The sequence below is a fragment of the Tursiops truncatus genome, chromosome 14 (assembly GCF_011762595.2).
Source record: "Tursiops truncatus isolate mTurTru1 chromosome 14, mTurTru1.mat.Y, whole genome shotgun sequence".
NCBI classification, from domain to species: Eukaryota; Metazoa; Chordata; class Mammalia; order Artiodactyla; family Delphinidae; genus Tursiops; species Tursiops truncatus.
The window spans coordinates 12,776,897-12,796,855 of NC_047047.1; the positions used below are offsets into that span (position 1 = coordinate 12,776,897).

The window sequence follows — 19,959 nt, forward strand, 5'->3', positions numbered from 1 at the left end:
ACATAGAGGCATGAGCACCCCGACAGGTTCAGGGGGTCCAACAGGTCCTACCTTCTGCCTTCCCCTATCTTGTCCCTGCCTAATTAAATGCATCTCAATCTCCACACACCTGGTGTAAAGGTACCCTTTCACACTTCCAAAAGGAGATTTTATTTTTTGGCTGTGTTGGGTCTTCCTTGCTGCACACGGGCTTTCTCTAGTTGCAGCAAGCAGGCTTCTCATTGCAGTGGCTTCTTTTGTATCGGAACACAGGCTCTAGACACGCAGACTTCAGTAGTTGTGGCTCGCAGGTTCAGTAGTTGTGGCGCCCGGGTTTAGTTGCTCCGCGGCATATGGGATCTTCCCGGACCAGGGCTCCAACCTGTGTCCCCTGCATTGGCAGGTGGATTCTTAACCCCTGCCAAAGTGGTTAGTGGAAAGTCGCCAAAAGGAGATTGATTTGGACTGTGGAGGAGGCTGTGAGGAATTCCCAGAATACAAAGCAGCTCTAGGGACTGATGACAACTTGGTAAAAATTAACTTAGTGTGATGATAAAGATGAGAAGAGATCATAAGGTAACTAAGGTGAGGTTTTGAGATTAAAGGGATTCTTTGGTATTTTTCTGAGTGTCTAAATCTAGATCCACATGTACACATACACATCTCCACGTATATACGTATAAATACATATACACATGCACACACACACATATATGCGTGTGTAGGTATGTATGCATACGCGTACACGCACACACACATTTCATGGGAAAGCAGCACCTTAAGGTCTGTAGAGCCATAGGGCTTTGTACCTGATTGGTTCTCATCAAGGTTTGCTGAATTGGAGCAAATCACTGCTGCGCCCAACCTGGTTTTTTTTAATCGTTGACCATTGCTCTCAGGAGTTAATGTTTGAACCTGGCCATAAAGGAGTCGACAGCGGCTGACCTATGACCTACATTTGAAGGGGAAGGAGCCCCCTATAAATCAGCCCACGCTGGCAGCCCTGCCAGCAGAGCTGTTGACTCAGCTGTGAAGGGAGCTTCGTCGCCACCATGAACTTCTCCGGCAAGTACCAAGTGCAGAGCCAGGAAAACTTTGAGACCTTCATGAAGGCAGTCGGTGAGTGCTGGGCCAAGGCTGGGGGCCATGGCCATGACGGTCTGGTCCTACACGTGGTGGCGCTTTGGGGTCCTGAGGTCTGGATGCGAGGAGCGGTCCAAGCTTTACACAGACCAGGGGACCTGTTCTGTTACTTTTGAAGTGCATGCTAGTCCTCCCTGCACAAGGCCACGCCTTAGGCAAGTGGAAATAGCACTGAACTAGGGTCTGATCTGGATTGAAGCCGCCTCTACTGGTACCTCATGGTGTGACCCTGTTCATTCACTCGTTCATTCATTTATTCATTCTTTTTAAAAAAAATATTTATTTATTTATTTTTGGCTGTGTTGGGTCTTCGTTTCTGTGCGAGGGCTTTCTCCAGTTGCGGCAAGTGGGGTCCACTCTTCATCGCAGTGTGCGGGCCTCTCACTGTTGTGGCCTCTCCCGTTGCGGAGCACAGGCTCCAGACGCGCAGGCTCAGTAGTTGTGGCTCACGGGCCTCGTTGCTCTGCAGCATGTGGGATCCTCCCAGACCAGGGCTCGAACCCGTGTCCCCTGCACTGGCAGGCAGATTCTTAACCGCTACGCCACCAGGGAAGCCCCATTTATTCATTCTTCTAACAAACTTTGATTCAAGGCCAACCGCATGCTGAGATGAGTACCGTGCTGGGCAGATACCACGGAGACAGATAGCAATGAGCCACGTTTCCAAGGTCACAATTTAGAGAAAAAGAGAAGAAATAAATGCAGTCAAGCATGCGCTAACGTGTCCTGAGTGCTGACTCAGCATCAGGCCCTGTGCTAAGCCCTGAACAGGCAACATCCCGTGAATGCCTCACCAGAAGACTCTGAGTTGGATACTATTATTTTTCCCATTTTATAATTGAGGCAATTGAGGCCTTGAAAGGGGAAGTAATCCCAACCGGGGTCACATAGGCAGTAATCCCAAACTGAGCTGGGATTTGAAGCCGGCTCTAGTTCCCGGAGACACATTTAAAATCCCTTCGCCCCACCCCACCGGGTCACTTACAGGAGGATGTGGTGGTCCTGGGAGGGCATCAAGGGAAGCCTTGGGAGGAGCGAAGGCGAGCCTTGGGAGATGAGCAGGTGTCCCCTGTGGGGCTGGGGGAGGGGAGTGTCCTCCAGGGGGAGGGAGCAAAGGGGCAGGGGGACAAGGAAGGATGCTGAGAGGAGAGGGTGGGGAAGACAGCAGAGGCAAAGAGAGGAGGAGATTCGGGGAAGCTGACAGCTAGGACCTTCTCCTGTAGGGCACGTCGTAACACCTCTCTGTGTCCTGCATCCCTCACTTGGGCAACAGGACCCTCCCCACCGCTGTCCATGCACCTGGTTTTCATGAAGCTCAATTCATGTAAGAACATAGACATGCTCTGAAATTCGTAAAGCTCTGTCCCCGGGCAAGGGACACCTTGTCCATCTTCCTCAGGAGCCTCAGTGGCAGAGGTGGAGGTAAGGATAGGGGGACATAGGTTTGCCAGGCACAGTCTGGGTGTGTGCCTGCCGTTCTGGCATAATTATTCAGAGCTCCCCTTCCACTCTCGGGGGGGACCTGGCTTGGGAGACAAGCTGGATGGTCCCCTGAATGTGGAGGACAAAATCCTTTACACTCAAAAGAGCAAAGTCTGAAGGCTTTAAAGTAGGAGGAACGAAGAGGGAGAGCAAGTAAGAAGCAGGTGCTCGGCCGAGAAAAGCTTCCCCGGGCAGAGGGGTGTGTTTTTTTTATAAACCAACTGGCAAGATAGTAGGTACATGAGATCAGGCCAGGTCAGGCCACTGACCTTCCCTTTCAGAGGTCAAAACCCACACTGCTCACAGGACTCCAGAAAGTGCTGGGGCCTCCGGGAAAACACGGCATCTCCCCTCCCCCTCCACATCACGGGGTTTCTCTTGTGACCTTGCAGCTCCCACCTCTGCCCACCTCTGAACTTCCAGTGCTTTCCACCAGGTATGCCTGATGAACTCATCCAGAAGGGGAAGGACATCAAGGGGGTGTCAGAAGTCGTGCATAACGGAAACCACTTCAAGTTCACCATCATCACTGGCTCCAAAGTGATCCAGAACGAGTTCACCTTGGGGGAGGAGTGTGAGATGGAATTCCTGACTGGGGAGAAGGTCAAGGTAGGAGGTGCCCCCTCAAGCAACCCTCTGCTTCCAGAACTTTCCCTGGAGCCTGGTCCCAGGCTTCCTCCCTCAAGGCTCCCACCTCACAATTCCCACTGCTGATACCCTATCTCTGAACCCACTGCCGGGGTGAGAGGCAGAGAGACAAAGACAGCTTTTAAGGAAGAAGCTCTTAGGGAAGCTGCCAGTTTCCTGCGACCCTCTGGAGGAGTTCTGGCCCAAGGGTCCGAGCTCTCCCATATAGAGGGTATGGGGAACCAGGCCCAGAGTGGGAGTCTTAGACTCAGAATCTCCCAGGCCCAGCAATGGGCAAGTGGCAGTCTGTGCAAAACCCCTAACAGAGCCCTGAGTTCATCCGTGAGCCAAAGGAAATGGCTTTGCTGAGCCTGGAGCTGGTGGTCGTGGGGAGAGACTTCCTGAAGGAGGTGCCTGTGACACCAAAGAACCAAAGCAGGCCTTCAGACCAAGCCTTGTGGGTTGGTCAATGAGCCCCTAGACTTTGCTACCTCATCTGTGACATGTGCACAGTCACCCTTCCCAGAACAAAGGCAGCGGGCAGGGCGGTGTCACTTCCGCTGGGCTGTGGCTGAGGTGTGCGATGAGAGCTGGGTGTGGGATGTGTGATGGTGGGCAGGCGGTGGCAGGGAGATCCAGGCAGGGGGGCGCCCCCCACAAAGGGCCTCTGTTCCTCCGTCCGAAACCCCACACACCCCAGCACCACCAGTACCACTGAGTGGCCATCTTCACTCCTCTCCCCCAAAATCCCCTGACCCCAGACAACTTTGTGCATCTGTCTCCGCACAACTGTTGGTCTTTTTTTTACCTCTTCTGCGGGCTCTTGATTTCTGCTTCTCTAGATATAACATTACAGGTCAGGAAATGTGCGATACATTTTAGGAGGGAAATTCTCTTATACGGCCCACGGTAAGGGGCAGGCTGTCATGGGTTTTACCACAGGCCTTTTACAATTGTCCGTTTTGGAGGCAAATTTTAACGTTGGCCAGTGTCTTCTGCTCCGTGCTGGGTTTCTGTTACCTCTTCCTGGATGCATATGAAAAGGAGACCGCAAGAGGAAAGATAAAGGTGCTAGAAGGAATAATATAAAATAATACAAAGCAAAAATATGTGTTCTTCCAGCTGGCCAGGATTTTGAATTTTGCTACTCCCTCCCTCCATTGGCTTGGAGAATTGCGACTTGAATCGATTTTATTTGTGTTTGATTTGAGACAGCTTAGGGGTCTTATGCTGACTCCTAGATCACATCCCATAGATGAAAAGTCTGGCAAAAGAAGCCCTGCCGTTTTCTTCAGTTCTTACACGCACCTCCCTTCTGTTCAGAGCCAGAGAACAGGGTTTGGTTGCTGCAAGCAGAGACCTATGCGGGGGAGCCAACCTCATGAGCGAGAGGTTTACTCCCTCACAGACCCTTCCTCCCAGGCCGTTCCTTTTGTTCCATGCAGGCGGTGGTTCAGCTGGAAGGTGAGAATAAACTGGTGACAACTCTCAAAGGCATCAAGTCCGTGACTGAATTCAACGGTGACACAGCCATCAGCGTAAGTTGACGCTCTGACCTGTGGTTCCTCGTGCTTGCAGCCAGGGGTCAATCTCTGCTACCACTTACTGAGCACCCGCTGCGCCCAGGAAGCTTTCACACATTATCTCGAATCTTCCCACCAACACTGAACTTTCTTAATGGGGAAACTGAGGCAATCATACCGCCAGGAAATGGCAGAGCTAGGGTTCCTCTGAGCTGGATCTGTCTCACAGGGCAGCAGTCCACGGCGATACACTGCACCACCCTAGGAGAAGCCAGCTCCTACTGTAGACGGGGGAGCTTTGTACATTTCTTACTGGCTTGCAATGCATGCTAGTAAGTCATCTTGTTCTAATAAAACCAGTGCAGTGTGTTAGGGCAGTTTTCCAATAGAGAAGTATGGTGTCTTAAGGAAGGGGCACGCTTTTCTAATTCACCAAAAGCCCCCCATGTGCTGGTGTTGGCTCCAGCTGGTGCTTCCCTGCCTCTCCCAGTTCCTTCAGGCTGTCCTTCCACCACCACTTTCCTGGTCAGGGTCGACCACTCCTACCTCCCCCACTTCCTTCCTTCCTCACTGCCATCCCCTGCCTCCTCTCCCCTTCCTCCCCCAACACCCAAATAGGATGGGGTAGGAGAGGAGCCTGGTAGGAGACACAGGGTCGTGCAAAGCCACCAGCACAGGTCACACTTCTTAGACTCTGCTGGGATGTGGACACAAGTCTCGCTCACGGGCTGGAGGACAGAAATCCATTCATTCCCACCTGTGGTCCTCTGATTCATGGAGAAACCTTCCCATGGACGCAGCACCCACGCTCAAGGAAGGCTTGGTTTGGCAGAAAGTTGGGCTGTTTCATTGCTTTTTCTATTTTATGACGTTGCAGTAATTGTTGGCCATAACCCTTCCCTTCTGCGTCACTAACCAATGAACACAGAGTCCTCCATCTGCCTTGCAAGCCCAGGGAACTCAGTAAATGCCTTTGCCCTTTGGGCATTTATAAGGAGAATCATATTCTCGGCAATTTCATGGCAGCTTATGGACCTGACACTCCGGTTTGTGTGTGCCACTTCACCCTTGGTGTCTGGCTGTCGGCCACGTCCTCTCCCCGATATGGGAGTGAATAGTACAGTGTTTCTCCTGCAGTTATAGTACAGTGTCCCCCCGGCTCTTCCTTGCCCCCAGGTTGTATTTTGGGGAGTAACAGAGGCAGAACACTGCTCAAGGGGAGAAATCCCTCAACGAGGGAGAGAGTGAGGGTCAACCATGAAATTTGCGGTCTCCAGCACATTCACAGCAGAGAGAGGCACCTGCAGGGCAGTGGGAGATAAGCTGTCCTGGACTCAGTCCTGGCCAGTGTCTTTGATATGATCCATTGCCCCTATTCCTCTCATCTCCTGTGAGGAGGCAGGATGGGGGACTTAATAGACAGGTTGACCTGTCCAAGGTCATCCAGCTAATGAGTTGTAGAACTAGGGTTCAAACCTAGATCTTTCCGTTCCATTTCATTGCTGTTGAAACTAAAGGGCTGCCTTTTCACCCTGATGACATCACCCCACATCATTGCCATAGTCTTGTTCAAGAGAATCAGCAGGAGGGAAGGGCTGGGGGAGAAAGGAGCAACGCTCAAAAACTCAAACACTTACGGATCCAATGAATCTAATGTTTTTATAGGCTCCACAGCTTTGGGAGGGAAATTATGCACTACCTACTAAGTCCCAGGCTGGATGCCCAGGTGTTTCCCCATACACTTGTCCTCAGTGCTCAACACATGTTTGGTCCGTAGTAGGTGCTCAATGAAACTTTGAGAAATTGGATCAGATTGGACTGGTTTGGATGGTCTTGCTGTAACAGTCATTGATGTAGAAAGGAATTCAGTAAAAGGCAGGACAACTCTGCACGTGAGGAAGTAAAGTGACCAATGGGATTTTAGAAAAGATTGCCAACCCTTCCTCCGGTCCTGTAGAAAACAGAGGAGTCTTTGAATTACTACATATGTTAGCATAGTGGGGGCTTAACTATCACTTACAATTCAACATCAGATGAGTGTTTCACGATGTCTTTTCTGGCTTTCAGACCATGACACTGGGGGACATCGTCTTCAAGAGAATCAGCAAGAAAATTTAGACAAGTCTGCATTTCACATCCTTTTAGTATATACAATTAATGTAATAAAGTGAACTTTGTTTTTAAAAAGTGTGTTTTCCTCTTTTCATTGATGTGGTTATTGAACGCCGATCACCTCTATTTTTGTAAATCTTGATCACCTGCACATTCCATCCTACAGAGTCAGGTCTGATTCTCAGCCTGAAAGCAGACCCCAGGCTGCCTGCTCAGGTGACCCTGTAAGGGACACATGATGTGGCTGGATCTGTAGAGCAGCCCTGGAATGAGCTGTCCCAGTCAGCCACATGGCAAGGAGCTGGAACGAGACGGGCTGTGTGCTGGGTCATCCCCATGGGGACAGAGACAGCAGAAACACTGGGCAGGCGAAGGGAGGCTATGCTCACAGCAGCCCCACCCACCAGGGGACATGAACAAAAAGATCGGGCACTGGCCCACCTAGGGACAATTCTCCTTCCTAGAGGAGGGCTGAGTGAGAAGCTTCCAGAAGCAGACAGAGGAATCTCAGGTAGAAATTCCCTCCATGCTGCGGGCAGAAGCAGAATATGGGAGAAGAGGGATTTCTCCAAACGGCACCTTGTACCAGGCTCTGGTAGCTGTGATGGGTTGAGTTGCATCTCTCCAAAACTCACATGTCGAAGTCCTAGCCCTCACTACCTCAGACTGTGACCTTATTCAGACATGGTCGTTGCAGATGTCATCAGTTAAGTTAAAATGAGCTCATACTGGAGTAAGGTGGGTCCCTAATCCAATATGGCTGGTGTCCTTATAAAAAGGAGAAATTTTTGAACACATACACCCACAGGGAGTCTGCCATGTGGAGACGAGTTATGCAACCACAAGCCGAGGAACTAGCAGAAGCTAGGAGAGAGACCTGGACCAGATCCTTCCCTACTTCTTGCAGAAGGAGCGTAGCTTTGGTCAACTTGATCTTACACTTCTGGCCTCCAAAACTCTGAGATAATAAATGTCTGTTGTTTGAGCCGCCCAGTCGGTAGTACTTGGTTACAGCATCCTTAGCAAATGAACACAGAGCTCATTTCCCATACCCAAAGAGCTACCAAGCTCGAGCATCTCTACCTTATATCTTTCAGCTCTCAGAACGGTGCCCAGACCACAGAAAGCTCTCAACAAAGATGCTTTAATGAATGAATGAATCTGTCACCTTTCCCACCTTCCCTCTTTTGGGGTTGAAACCCCGTTACTCGTTACTTGCATTGTTTCACAGGCCACTATGGCATCTCCCTGCCTCTCTCTCACCTGCGAATCTCCACCCCACAAATTGTCATCTTCCCTAAAAACAGCACTGATCATAATGCATTGCCCTACACATAAGAGTCAAACTCCTCAACCTGCATTCAAGGCTCCGTAACAGGGATCAGTAAACTTCTTCTGTAAAAAGCCAGAAAGAAAATATTTTCAGTTTTGTGGACCACCCAGGCTCTGCCACAGCTCCCTAATTCTGCTGTTGTAGCACTGAAGCAGCCACAGAACAATACCCAAACAGGTGGGCATGGGTATTGCCCATGGGAAATAAAGTTTCCCATGAAACTTTATTTATGAACACTGAAATTTAAATTTCACATCATTTGCCTATGTCATAAAATATTGTTCTTCTTTTGATTTTTTTTCAACCATTTAAACATGGAAAACCATTCTTAGCTCCCACACCATATAGAAACAGGTGGGGACTTCCCTGGAGGTCCAGTGGTTAAGACTCCACGCTTTCACTGCAGGGGCGTGGGTTCAATCCCTGGTCAGGGAACTAAGATTCCTGCACGCTGTGGCAGCTGGATCTGACTCATGGACCATAGGTTGCCGAACTTTGCTCCATTATGTCCTGTCCCACCTTATCTAGCTTTACACCCTTCCTATAATATACACTGCAATCGAGTTAAACAACCTCTCATTCCTCTCATAATTTAAGTGCCACCTCCTCCAAGAAGGCTTCCTAAACTGCACAGCTGAAAGTACTCTTTCCCTCTCTGGCTTTTTATCTGCACCAGTCTATTGGATGAAGTTCTTCCTTCCTTGCTCTATAGTTTTCCTCATATGTTAGCCCTCCTTCTTCCATATGGAGCAGGATCTTGGGGGAAAAAATGGGAGACAATTATTTCAGGAACTAGGGCAGACTTAAGGAAAGTGCTTCAGAGTTTCAGTAAGAACTCAGAGTTGGAAGATACAGGGGGAGATACAACTAATAGGAGACTACAATATGCCATTCACAAAATAAATTCCAGATGAACTAAAGAGCTAAATGAATAAATATGAAATATTAGAAATAGATATGATGATAGACAAATAACTTGAAGTATAGAAGACCATTTTAAACGAGGTACAACAACCATGAAGGGAAAGATTAATTCATTTTACCACTTACAAATTTTAAATTTGATATGAAAGAAAGACACTGTAAACACAGTTTCCAAAAAGAAGCAATAATGTGGGAGAATATATTTGTGGCTTACATAACAGAGGTTAATAGACAGAATATAAAAACCTCCCCCAAATCAATAAGACCAACAAGTCAATGGAAAAGTGGGTTGAGGACATATACAGGGAATTCACAATATGAAATATCCTTAGTCTCACTGTTAATCACAGAGGAGGGATGTAAGATGAGATATCATTTTACAAATCAAACTAGTAAAACGTAAAAAGATTGACCACATCCAGTGTTTGCAAGGATGTGATGAATGGCTCTCCCATCAGTTGGTGGAGACGTAAACTGGTACAGCCCATTTGGAGCACCACTTAGCAGTATCCGTTAATATTTTCAATGCGAATTTCCTAGCACCTAGCAATGCCACTGTTGTACATCGTCCTAGAGTTGTGTTTAAACACAGGCACAAAGAAGCATATAAAAAATGCAGCAGCCCCAAACTGGAAACAAATGTCCATCAGTAAAAAAAGGATTAGATAAACTGCGCTATGGCCACACTCTGAAATAACCTTTGGTAGATTAAATGGACGAGTAGATCTATAGGTACTGTTATAGGACTATCTCTAAGACCGAGCATTAAAAAAAAAAAAAAGTAAGTTTCAGAACAATATCAACAGTACCATATCATGTAAATTTTATTAAAATATGAAACAAAATTATTTATATTTATTTATTTATATAAAATTTTTATAAAATATTTATTTATATAAAATTATTTTTATATAACAAAATTATTTATAAAATTATTTATATCTATTTATATAGATATACAGATATGTCTATGACCATGGATGGCTGGAACACCAGATAATAGCCATGACTTCTGTGGCAGGAACAGGAATTGGGTGGGAGGTCAAGAGAGCTTTTTGCATTATTGTTTGAATCTCTTACAAGCAACTAATTTTGTGGAACTACTTTTTTAAAATGACTTTTTAAAAAGCAGATGATTTCAAGTAAAAATAGTGGGCTTGAAGGCACGGTTCTAGTTAACTAATCCATGATTTTGGACCTCAGTTTTCTCATCTGTAAAATGGGCAATACAACACCTTCTCTCATAGCTTTTGTAAGGATCCCATGAAATGATGCCAGTACCATGCAAATAAAACATGTCATCATTGCCACTTGGATTCCTAGGGAACTGCGGTTGGGTTTGACATTTAGACTTTTAGTAGCAGAAGCTCTGTTACTGCCCAGAGAAATTAACCTCTGTGAGCAGATGAAGCACAGAGAAGAAACAAGGTTTGCTTAGGACCACCCAGCTGAGAAATGGTGCATCTGACGTTCTTTGACTCTTAATACACAGGAGGCAGAAAGTAGTAGAAATGAGGTCTTCTCCTCAGCAAAGCCTCTAGGGATCTGACAAACTTCCCAAAATCTCCTCCTAACTGGGAACAGCTCTGGATTTAGGAAGGTGTTGTTTGTATGTTTTTGCCTGAAAAGGAGAATTCATTTTAAATGCTGAATTTGGATTTTGTACAGGTGCCTAGAGAAATCTGGGCCCGAAGCCTGCTTTAAATAAATTGAATAAATGGCTGTTGATGGTATCAGCTATTTTTAATTGGACCCCTAGTCTCTTCTGACCCCTCCCTCTTCCCTCCGCCTGTCCTGTGGGCATCCCACTACCAGAGACGGCTCTTCCCCTGTGACAGCGGATTGATTTGTAAAGAGTCAGTTTTGGTGTCTATATCCACACAAAAGTAGACATTTCTGTCGTTATTGTTTCAACTGATTGTCATTAGAATAAAGAAAGTGATTTTTTTGTGGGGGGGGTGGGTTGGGGGGTTGAATATAACAGCTCATACTCAATCTTCAGACCATCTTTTCTACATATACTAGAGGCATCTTGACCATCCTATGATTTTCTAGTATTTCTTACCAGTAAAACACAGAGATGTGGAATTACATGTATCTTTTCCACAACCTAGACTCATTCAGCCAGATCAGGGCTGGCCAATGCTAAGCTCTGAGGAGACAGTAATTCCTGGGAGACGTGATGTCTAGCAGGGAGACCAACCCATAAGCCACACGGCGACAGTATGATCCGTGCCGTGTACAACCACCAGAGCCTGTCTGCCTCAGAAAATGTCTCAGCGGAAGTGACGTTTCAGCCGACCCTCAAAGCATCTGAGTGTGTTTGCTTGGCAGGGAGGTGTGGTATAAATGGCGGCTTGGCAAGAGATGAGGCTGAGAAGGACACAGAGTCTCTGTCATGAATATTCTCGTAAGGAGTTTAGACTTGACCCTGGAGACCGTAGGGAATCATTGAAGGGTTTTCAGCTGCAAGAGGAACATGATACTAAAGGCACTGTAGAAAAATCATTCTGGCCACGGTGTCGAGGATCAAAGAGAGGGTCACGGCTGAATACAGACAGACCATGAAGACACAGCGGCGATGGTCCAGGCCAGAGAGGTTGGGGACCTGAACCAAGGCAGTGCCTGCGAGGATGGAGCAGGGTGGAAAGGTTCACGAACATTTAGGAATTAGAGTCAATGGGATCTAGTGACTAGGTGTGAGAAGTAAATTGGAAAGATATATGTCAGGGAAATACTGTATGACATCACTTCTGTGTGGAATCTACAAAACACAACAAGCTAGTGAGTATAACAGAAAAGAAGCAGACTCACAGAGAGAAGAAACTCGTGATTACCAGTGGGGACGAGGCAGAGGGGAGGGACAATATAGAAATGGGGAAGTCAAAGGTACAAACTATTATGTATAAAATAGGCTACTAGGATATACTGCACAACATGGAGAATACAGTCAGAATTTTGCAATTACTATAAATGGAGTATAACTTTTAAAACTTACTCCCTATCTAGTGAATCCCTATATTGTACACCTGTACTTATGTAATATTGTACATCGACTATACTTGAATTTTTTTAAAAAGAAAGATACATGTCAGGGATGTATCAGCAGGAAATAAGCCTCACGCAAAAGGGTTTTCTTGATGAGAATTTAATGAAAGCACCAGATACAAAGGTGTGGTTTGAATAAGGGGAGCTTACGGGGTAGGTGAGGCACCCAGGGACCCGCAACCACAGAAAACCATTACCACCCATGGGCCTGAAGTGGCAACCTGGAGGACAGCATTACTGGAGCTCAGTGAGAGCTGGGACCCTTCGAGAACCACCCAACAGGCGCTGGTTAGGCAGGGAGGGGCCAGGGAAGAGGGAACATGGTGGGGAATAACACCCACCTCTCTCTCCTTCTACCATCCCATCTCCTCCCAGTGCCTGAACAAGAAAGCAGAAGTCAGCCCTCCTGGGCGCAGAGCCGGGCAGAGAAGGGTGGAGAAGGAACGTAGGGAAGGGAAGATGGAGACAAACTAGCACAATGGGAATTCCTTTAGCTGCGAATCAAAGGAGCCCACTTAGGACTTCCCTGGTGGCGCAGTGGTTAAGAATCCGCCTGCCAAAGCAGAGGACACAGGTTCAAGCCCTGGTCCGGGAAGATCCCACATGCCGTGGAGCAACTAAGCCCGTGAGCCACAACTAGTAAGCCTGCGCTCTAAAGCCTGTGAGCCACAACTACTGAGCCCACGTGCCACAACTACTGAAGCCCGCGCACCTAGAGGCCGAGCTCCACAACAAGAGAAGCCACCGCAATGAGAAGCCCGCGCACCGCAACGAAGAGCTCCCTCTCACCGCAAGTAGAGAAAGCCTGCGCGCAGCAGTGAAGACCCAACGCAGCCAATAAATAAATTAATTAAAATTTAAAAAAGAAAAAGAAACCCACATAAACTGGCTTAGGCCAAAATTAAAGGTGGGACGGGGTAGTTCACTGACTCATGTAACTGTCAAGCAGGAGTGGATCCAAAGCCTTACAAGAACGTCATCAATACTTCTCTCTCTCCTTGTCAACTCATTTTTCTCCCTCGATGCCAGCTGTGTTCTCCCAGAACTTTCCAGGCAGCAGTGAGTCTGACTACCAGCATCTCTAGGGTCACAGACCGAGAGCTTTTATTCCCAGAGAAGGGCAGGGACTCCTTCTCCAGTTCAGAAGGGCCCCAGCAAGGGGCCGACTGCCTGGCATGGGTCGCATGGGGTACTGGAGGCAGCTAGGACCAGCTCCTGACTCAACATACAGCTTGGGAGCTTGGCACTGGCCATGGTGAGAATAGTTACACTGAGAAAAATCAGCAAACGTTACCAATCGGGTTCTTCTTAACTTAGTTGCTGAATGTTTACCAGCAAACCATTGTGGGTCGGGAAATGCTGCACCATCATAGGTTCAAGCTGGGTGAATGAGGAAGGGAAAGAAGGTAAGTTGGACATGGCTGTCAATGTGATGGATGGGAAGGAAGGTTCATTCTCCTGGTGCCTGGAGATCAGGATGCGAGTCCCAAGCCTTCTGCTCAGAGACTTGCTGCTGTGTCTGCATGACTGGTCTGAGGGCTTGATGACAAGACTGCTGTGCTAGGCAGAATGATGGCCTCCAGAGATGTCCCCATGCTACCCCCCAGACCAGTGACACGTGGCAAAAGGGATTTTGCGGATGCGATTAAGGCGAAGACCTTGAAAAGGGAAGATTATCCTGGATTATCCCAGTGGACCCAATGGAATCACAAGTATTCTTGTCAGTAAATAGGAAGGCAGGAGGGTCAGAGAAGGAGTGGTGTGTTGTTGACTGGGGGCCACAAACCAAGGAGTGTGGGCATTCTAGAAGAAGCTTTTAGAATCTGGAAAAGACAAGAAACAGATTCTTCCCCAAGGGCCTCCATACAGATTCCCTTCTGCATCCTTGAGAAGTAAGCCCTGAGCAATCTTCCCAAGCAGTGGTTATATCTGGCCTTTAAGACACGTGTCTGTCCATACACTGGTGAGGCAGTGAACAAGTGGATTAGTCTGAGGGTTAGTAATCAGAGTCTTAGACTTGTTTGTGAGGCCCTGCGGGATAGAGGTTTCAGAATGCAGAGCTCACCCCAGCTGAAGTAAAGATTTCTTTAATGGTCTTTCTAAGTATCTGTTCTGCTACAGTTATGTAGCAAACCCCATATTTATAGATTGACAACACTACAAATTAATGTGTTCTTCTAGAGTTAAACTGATTACCATGATGTAAATATTCCCACTGTGGCTAATGGCGGGCTATCAACATGATGCTGATAGATGCAGAGGTGGGAAGAAGTGTATGCGGTTGGCTGTCTCGAGCTGGTCCAGCATACCACTGCTTGTCTCTACCCTTCACCTCCACTTTCTTAGTAGGAGAAGGGACACCCTGATAGAAGCATGGTTGGAATGCTCATGGACCAATTACGATGGGCCAGGCACTGTTCTAAGAGCCTTACATTTTAAAAACGTAATTCTTTATTAAAAATTAATTAATTAATTTTTTATTGTTGGCTGCGTTGGGTTTTTGTTGCTGCGTGTGGGCTTTCTCTAGTTGCGGTGAGCAGGGGCTACTCTTCATTGTGGTGCGTGGGCTTCTCACTGCAGTGGCTTCTCTTGTTGCAGAGCACAGGCTCTAGGCACGCAGGCTTCAGTAGTTGTGGCACGTGAGCTCAGTAGTTGTGGCTCGCGGGCTCTAGAGCACAGGATCAGTAGCTGTGGCACACAGGCTTAGTTGCTCCGCGGCATGTGGGATCTTCCTGGACAAGGGCTTAAACCCATGTTGCCTGAACTGGCAGGTGGATTCTTAACCACTGTAACACCAAGGAAGCCCAAAAATGTAATTCTTATAGCAACACTATGTGATAAGCAGAAATAAGAAAACTGAGGCATAGATGAGATAACCAGTCCAAGGTCATCTAGCTAATATCAGGAGAGCTGATCTGAACTTAATTTGTGTCAGTGTCCATCATCTTGAGAACTACACTGAAGTATTCTCTAAAACTGCACTGTCTAATACAGTAACCACTAACCACATTAGCTATTATAATTGAAATGAAATAATTAAAATTTCAGTTTTTCATTCATATTAGAAACATTTCAAGTTCTCCATTGTCACATGATGCTAGTGGCTACTGTATTGGCCACAGATAGAACACATTTCCATCATGACAGAGGGTTCTATGAATAGACTGTCAGAAGGAAAGAAGCCACACTCATTTGCTTGGAAATACAGAAAATTTAATGGCCTCTGTGGACTGCAATAACATAAAAACTCGAGATACACAGTTTCATGTCTCTTCTGCTCTGATCTAAGCGAATTCATTCACTTATTCATTCATTCATTCAATACACATTAACTGACCACCTACTAGGTCCCAGGACCTGTGCTAGGTTCTGGGGATAGAAAGATGAATAAAGGAACAAAGCTCCCGCCCTCCGGAGCCTCACGATCTGACGCTGGAGGCAGACAAGTGAAAAGGCAATTATAGGGCCATGAGGGGAGTGTGATGATGGGAGACTCAAGGATAATAGGACAGACTCCGACAGGCAGCCAGCTGACTCTGAGGCTTTCAGGGAAGACTTCACAGAAGGGGTGATTTCCAAAGTGGGTGTTGAACGATGAATACGAGTTGGCAGGTTTCGGGTATTTTAGAGAGAATGTTTCAAAACTCAGAGAGGCACAGAAGAACATGGGCCACCTGGGGACCCGTGACTGAAGGGACCTGACTAACGTCTCAGATGCGATAGATACTCAGGAAGTGACTAGAAGTCAATGTTCTCCTCAGGGGTGGAAGGAGGGCAGCGTTGAGCAGGAACAGGTGTCGGGGTGGAGAGAAGGGAAAGAGAAAGAGCTTCCTTTTGGACACGCCAAGTTTGATGGGCCTGCAGAATGTCCAAGAGGGTATGCGGGGCTGAGGGTATGCGGACCAAGGTCAAGGGATACAGGTTTAAGGACATCAGCCTCACGGCAGTGATTAAACGAAGGGCCTGGCCGAGCTCATGGGGGAGGGTGTGCAGAGAGAGATGAGGACAAACTGAGAGTGACCCGAATGAACAAAACCAGCTCCAGGAAATGCCAGGGGCAGGAGAGAAACGGGGCCAGGGGAGAAACCTCATTAGAGGATCATCGCAAAGGATGTGGTGCCCAGAAATCATGGGCTGTGATGCCAACTGAGGCAGAGAAGCCAAATCACACGAGGGCTGAAAAGTCCCCCCAAGAGTGAACCGTGGGAAGGGCCACATTCATGGACTCAGAGAGCCAGGCTCAGTGGGTTCAGGAAGAAATGGAAAGTAAAGGAAGGCAGATAATAACTGTGAGAGACAAAGCCTTTTGTAAAAATACTCAGCCTTGGGCTTCCCTGGTGGCGCAGTGGTTGGGAGTCCGCCTGCCGATGCAGGGGACACGGGTTCGTGCCCCGGTCCGGGAAGATCCCACATGCCGCGGAGCGGCTGGGCCCGTGGGCCATGGCCGCTGAGCCTGCGCGTCCGGAGCCTGCGCTCCTCCACAGGAGAGGCCACAACAGTGAGACACCCGCGTACCGCAAAAAAAACCAAAAAAAACAACTCAGCCTTGAAGATTATGATCAGAGTTTCCCCAGCACATCTATTAACTGCTTTGAAGACGCCAGTAGACAGAGAAATGTGAAGAATCCAGGGTGAGAAGGAATAAACGGGAAGCAAGGCCCCAAGGACCTAGGAGGGGATGGGGTCCAAAGCACAGGTGGAGCGTTTGGCTTTGGAGGAGAGGGGCTCTCAGTCCACTGGTGTGAGACGGAAGCGGGAAGGATGAGCACAGACACAACATGTGTGAACGCGGGAAGAGGAAATTGAGGAACCCCATCTCCTGGCCTCTGGGTGAAGCAGGAGATGAGGTTCTGCTGAAAGCAGAGGATTCGCTCGAGGACAGGAGTGAGGACCTGAAATAACCACTGGGCAAAGGGAGAAGCACAGGGAGCACGCCTGGGCTGCACCCCAAGGCCAGCGGAGGTTGGAGAAGAGGCCGTGGATGCGCCAGAGCTGAGAGGTACCATTTTCCTGGCTGTGCTCAGACCTCCAGGTGCAACAGAGGAACAACAAGACAGCTGAATTCATCCAGGTCTGGACTCTGCCGAGTAGGAAGGGGGGATGGGCAAAAAGAAAAAGAGGCTGACGCCCTGGTTATCTGGAAGGATGTGAAGACAGGAGGAGGGGGACACACTGGAGAAAATACGATGCCATCTAGCAATCCGGGGTGGAGGAAAAAGAGAAGTGAACAGATGGGAAGCAATGACCAGAGAGTCAGACATCAAAAATGAAGAAATTGGGAATTCCCTGGCAGTCCGGCGGTTAAGACTCCACCCTTCCACTGCACGGGGGCACAGGTTCGAACCCCGGTCGGGGAGCTAGGATCCCACATGCCACAGAGGGCGGCCAAAAAATGGAGGAATTATGGGGGATGACAGTGTCCAGGGTGTAACTAAGAGAGGGTTTTAATGGGGGAAGTGGAAAGACACCTGGAATCGAGTAAATGAAGAATCTGTAAAACAAGTGGTTTCGATGGTCTGTGAAAGTGGACTTCGAAGACACCGAATCTGAGGAAGAGGGGACGGAAAAGAAGACCTTGAATGTGGGGGAATGACCAGTGGTGTGGCAGGTGACAGTGGCAAGGAAGGGAAGAGGTTTGGGGGAAGGTTTCATATGAGGATAGAAGAGAGACCATTTGAACTGGCACAGTTAGGTCCCTGGCAGAGGGCTGGTGCCATCCTTACGTGAGCTTAGAAGAACTGTCAGTCTCCCTGTGAAAGTTCTGAAGAAGCAGGTGTCCTCAATGAAGAGCCAGGTGCCAGGTGCCAGTATTCCGCACAGAGGCGGCACCTTTGCAGTTTTTGGACAAAGTTTTTGGCACATTGGCAGAGCTGTTGGTCAGGTTACAAGGGAGGCAGTGGATCATTCTGAGGACGAAAGGGTGGGGGTGGAGGAACTGACACTTTAGGCACAGATGACAAATATGGAGCCTGATGGGATCACCTGACCTCAAGAGGTTAGCTAGAGCTCTGGGGTCAAGGGTGGCCCCAGAGAGTAGAGAAGACTTGGTGACACTCTCAAATGGGGGGGGCTTTTGTCCAGGATCCCCCAAAACATTCGTGAGAAGTTTGGGATCCCAGAAGATAACAGGCCAATGGGACAACTAGGTTGGTTGATTCCCAAGACCCACACTCTTGGGTGGAAACCAGAGCAGCCTCCCAGGAGATGAGGGCAAGTTGGTCACACTCCCAGAGAGGTCCTCACCTAAGTGTGCAGAGTCCAGACTAGACATTCCTTCTGGTAAGGAAAGCAGAGGACCCAGGGAATGGACAATGAAAGAAATCAAGCAAGGGAAGTCATAATTATTCGTTACTAAAAAATAGAGATTTACTGGGGGCCAGGGATGAACTCTAAGCTGGTAAAGGCCACCCAGGCACACATGACAAAATAAAAGACGCAAAGGCCAATTCCGCTGGACCCATGATCATCAGGTATGTGGGTTTCCAAGTTTCTCCCTCAACTTCACCCTGAAGAGACTTCTCCAGTCCTAGGAGGCCAATGGTCAGAAAAATCTCAGCTATTATCCAAGTAGCCCCACGTCCCGGGAATCACAGGGCTTGGCAGGGAGGGTGTGGAAAGGAAACACTCCCTCTCTGTGTTCTAGAAGTAGTTTCAGAATAATGCTGGGAACCCAGACTTTAAACTGAGGCCCGAAGTGGTTTGGGCAAAGCCCTCCTTCTGCATACGTGCCCTTCTGAAGAAGTTTCAGTTCTCTGAGTAGGACCTGAAAGGCCCAAAGACAGTCTCTTCTTCATAACTCCACACTCGCCTGAGGAAACTGAACATCACCCATCCCAGTCAGCAAATCCCGAATATTCCAGAGACACCTGAACAGATAGGTGAGCGGCCACCTGAGACTCCAGGTACCTGCCACCCTTAGCTCAGATGTCATCTCCTCCATGACACCCTCACCACTACACACACACACACACACACACACACACACACACACACACACACACACACCAGACACATGCCCTCCACTGTACCCCTCTCTCCATAGAGTTTACCATTGCATTTATCATCACACTGTGCTTTAATTGTTTACATTTTGCCTCTCCAGCTACCTTTGGAGCTTCTTTATCCCTATAAATATTTATCCCAATAAATATTTGTAGGAGGAGTTGGACTGGTCTGGGATAGGGTTAAATTGAATCGAACTGAGTTGAAATGAACCGAAATGACACTGGGAAAAAAGAGTAGGACATTCCCGCAGCAACAAGGCTGAGCGTTACGCTGATTTCCTCATCAAGGGTCTCCCCAGAAACCCACCACCTCCAGAATGTCTCCCCAGTTCCCCAGCCACGGCACCCCTCTCCCACCAGGCAGGTCCTCATTGCTTCTTGTGGAACAAAGCCGGCGCCGGCTCATTGCTAGGTTCAGCCATGACCTGCATGGGCTGGTTGTTCAGGGCGGCCTCACGCATCTTGTGGTACATGAACTCGTTCTGTCGGAACATGCGCAGCTCCATCTCCGTCTGCATCCGCATGGCCTGTGGGACGCGGATACACCGAAAACAGTGAGGACAAACCCCCAGGATGTGTTGGTTTCTGACCTACCTTGGCCCTTTTGGAAATGACACACTATGGGGTAAGTGGCTCCCAGCCACTGAGATTCAACTGTACCTCCCCAGAGGACACAGACACACACACACTCATACACTGCGAGTCTAATGTCCTGGCCGTGGACTCCATTTGTTAGGAAGAGGGAGTCAGACACCTGAGAGAGTAGCTTGAGGGAATGCTCTCA

At 48.3% G+C, this 19,959-nt stretch overlaps 2 protein-coding genes across 2 annotated transcripts in view; one reads left to right on the forward strand and one right to left on the reverse strand.

Moving 5' to 3' along the window:
• The first annotated feature begins 1,031 nt into the window (after window positions 1–1,031).
• On the forward strand, window positions 1,032–6,927 carry FABP1 (fatty acid binding protein 1). Its single transcript, XM_033838400.2, has 4 exons — window positions 1,032–1,098; window positions 3,041–3,213; window positions 4,677–4,769; window positions 6,822–6,927. The coding sequence occupies exons 1-4, from the start codon at window positions 1,032–1,034 to the stop codon at window positions 6,870–6,872; spliced, it is 384 nt and encodes a 127-aa protein (XP_033694291.1). The 3' UTR covers window positions 6,873–6,927.
• A 5,291-nt stretch (window positions 6,928–12,218) lies between these two features.
• Window positions 12,219–19,959, reverse strand: part of SMYD1 (SET and MYND domain containing 1) — a 45,889-nt gene continuing 38,148 nt past the window's right edge. The window contains exon 9 of the mRNA XM_033838412.2: window positions 12,219–19,702. Coding sequence (XP_033694303.1) covers window positions 19,544–19,702 — 159 coding nt within the window. The 3' untranslated portion in view covers window positions 12,219–19,543. The remainder of the gene's footprint in view (window positions 19,703–19,959) is intronic.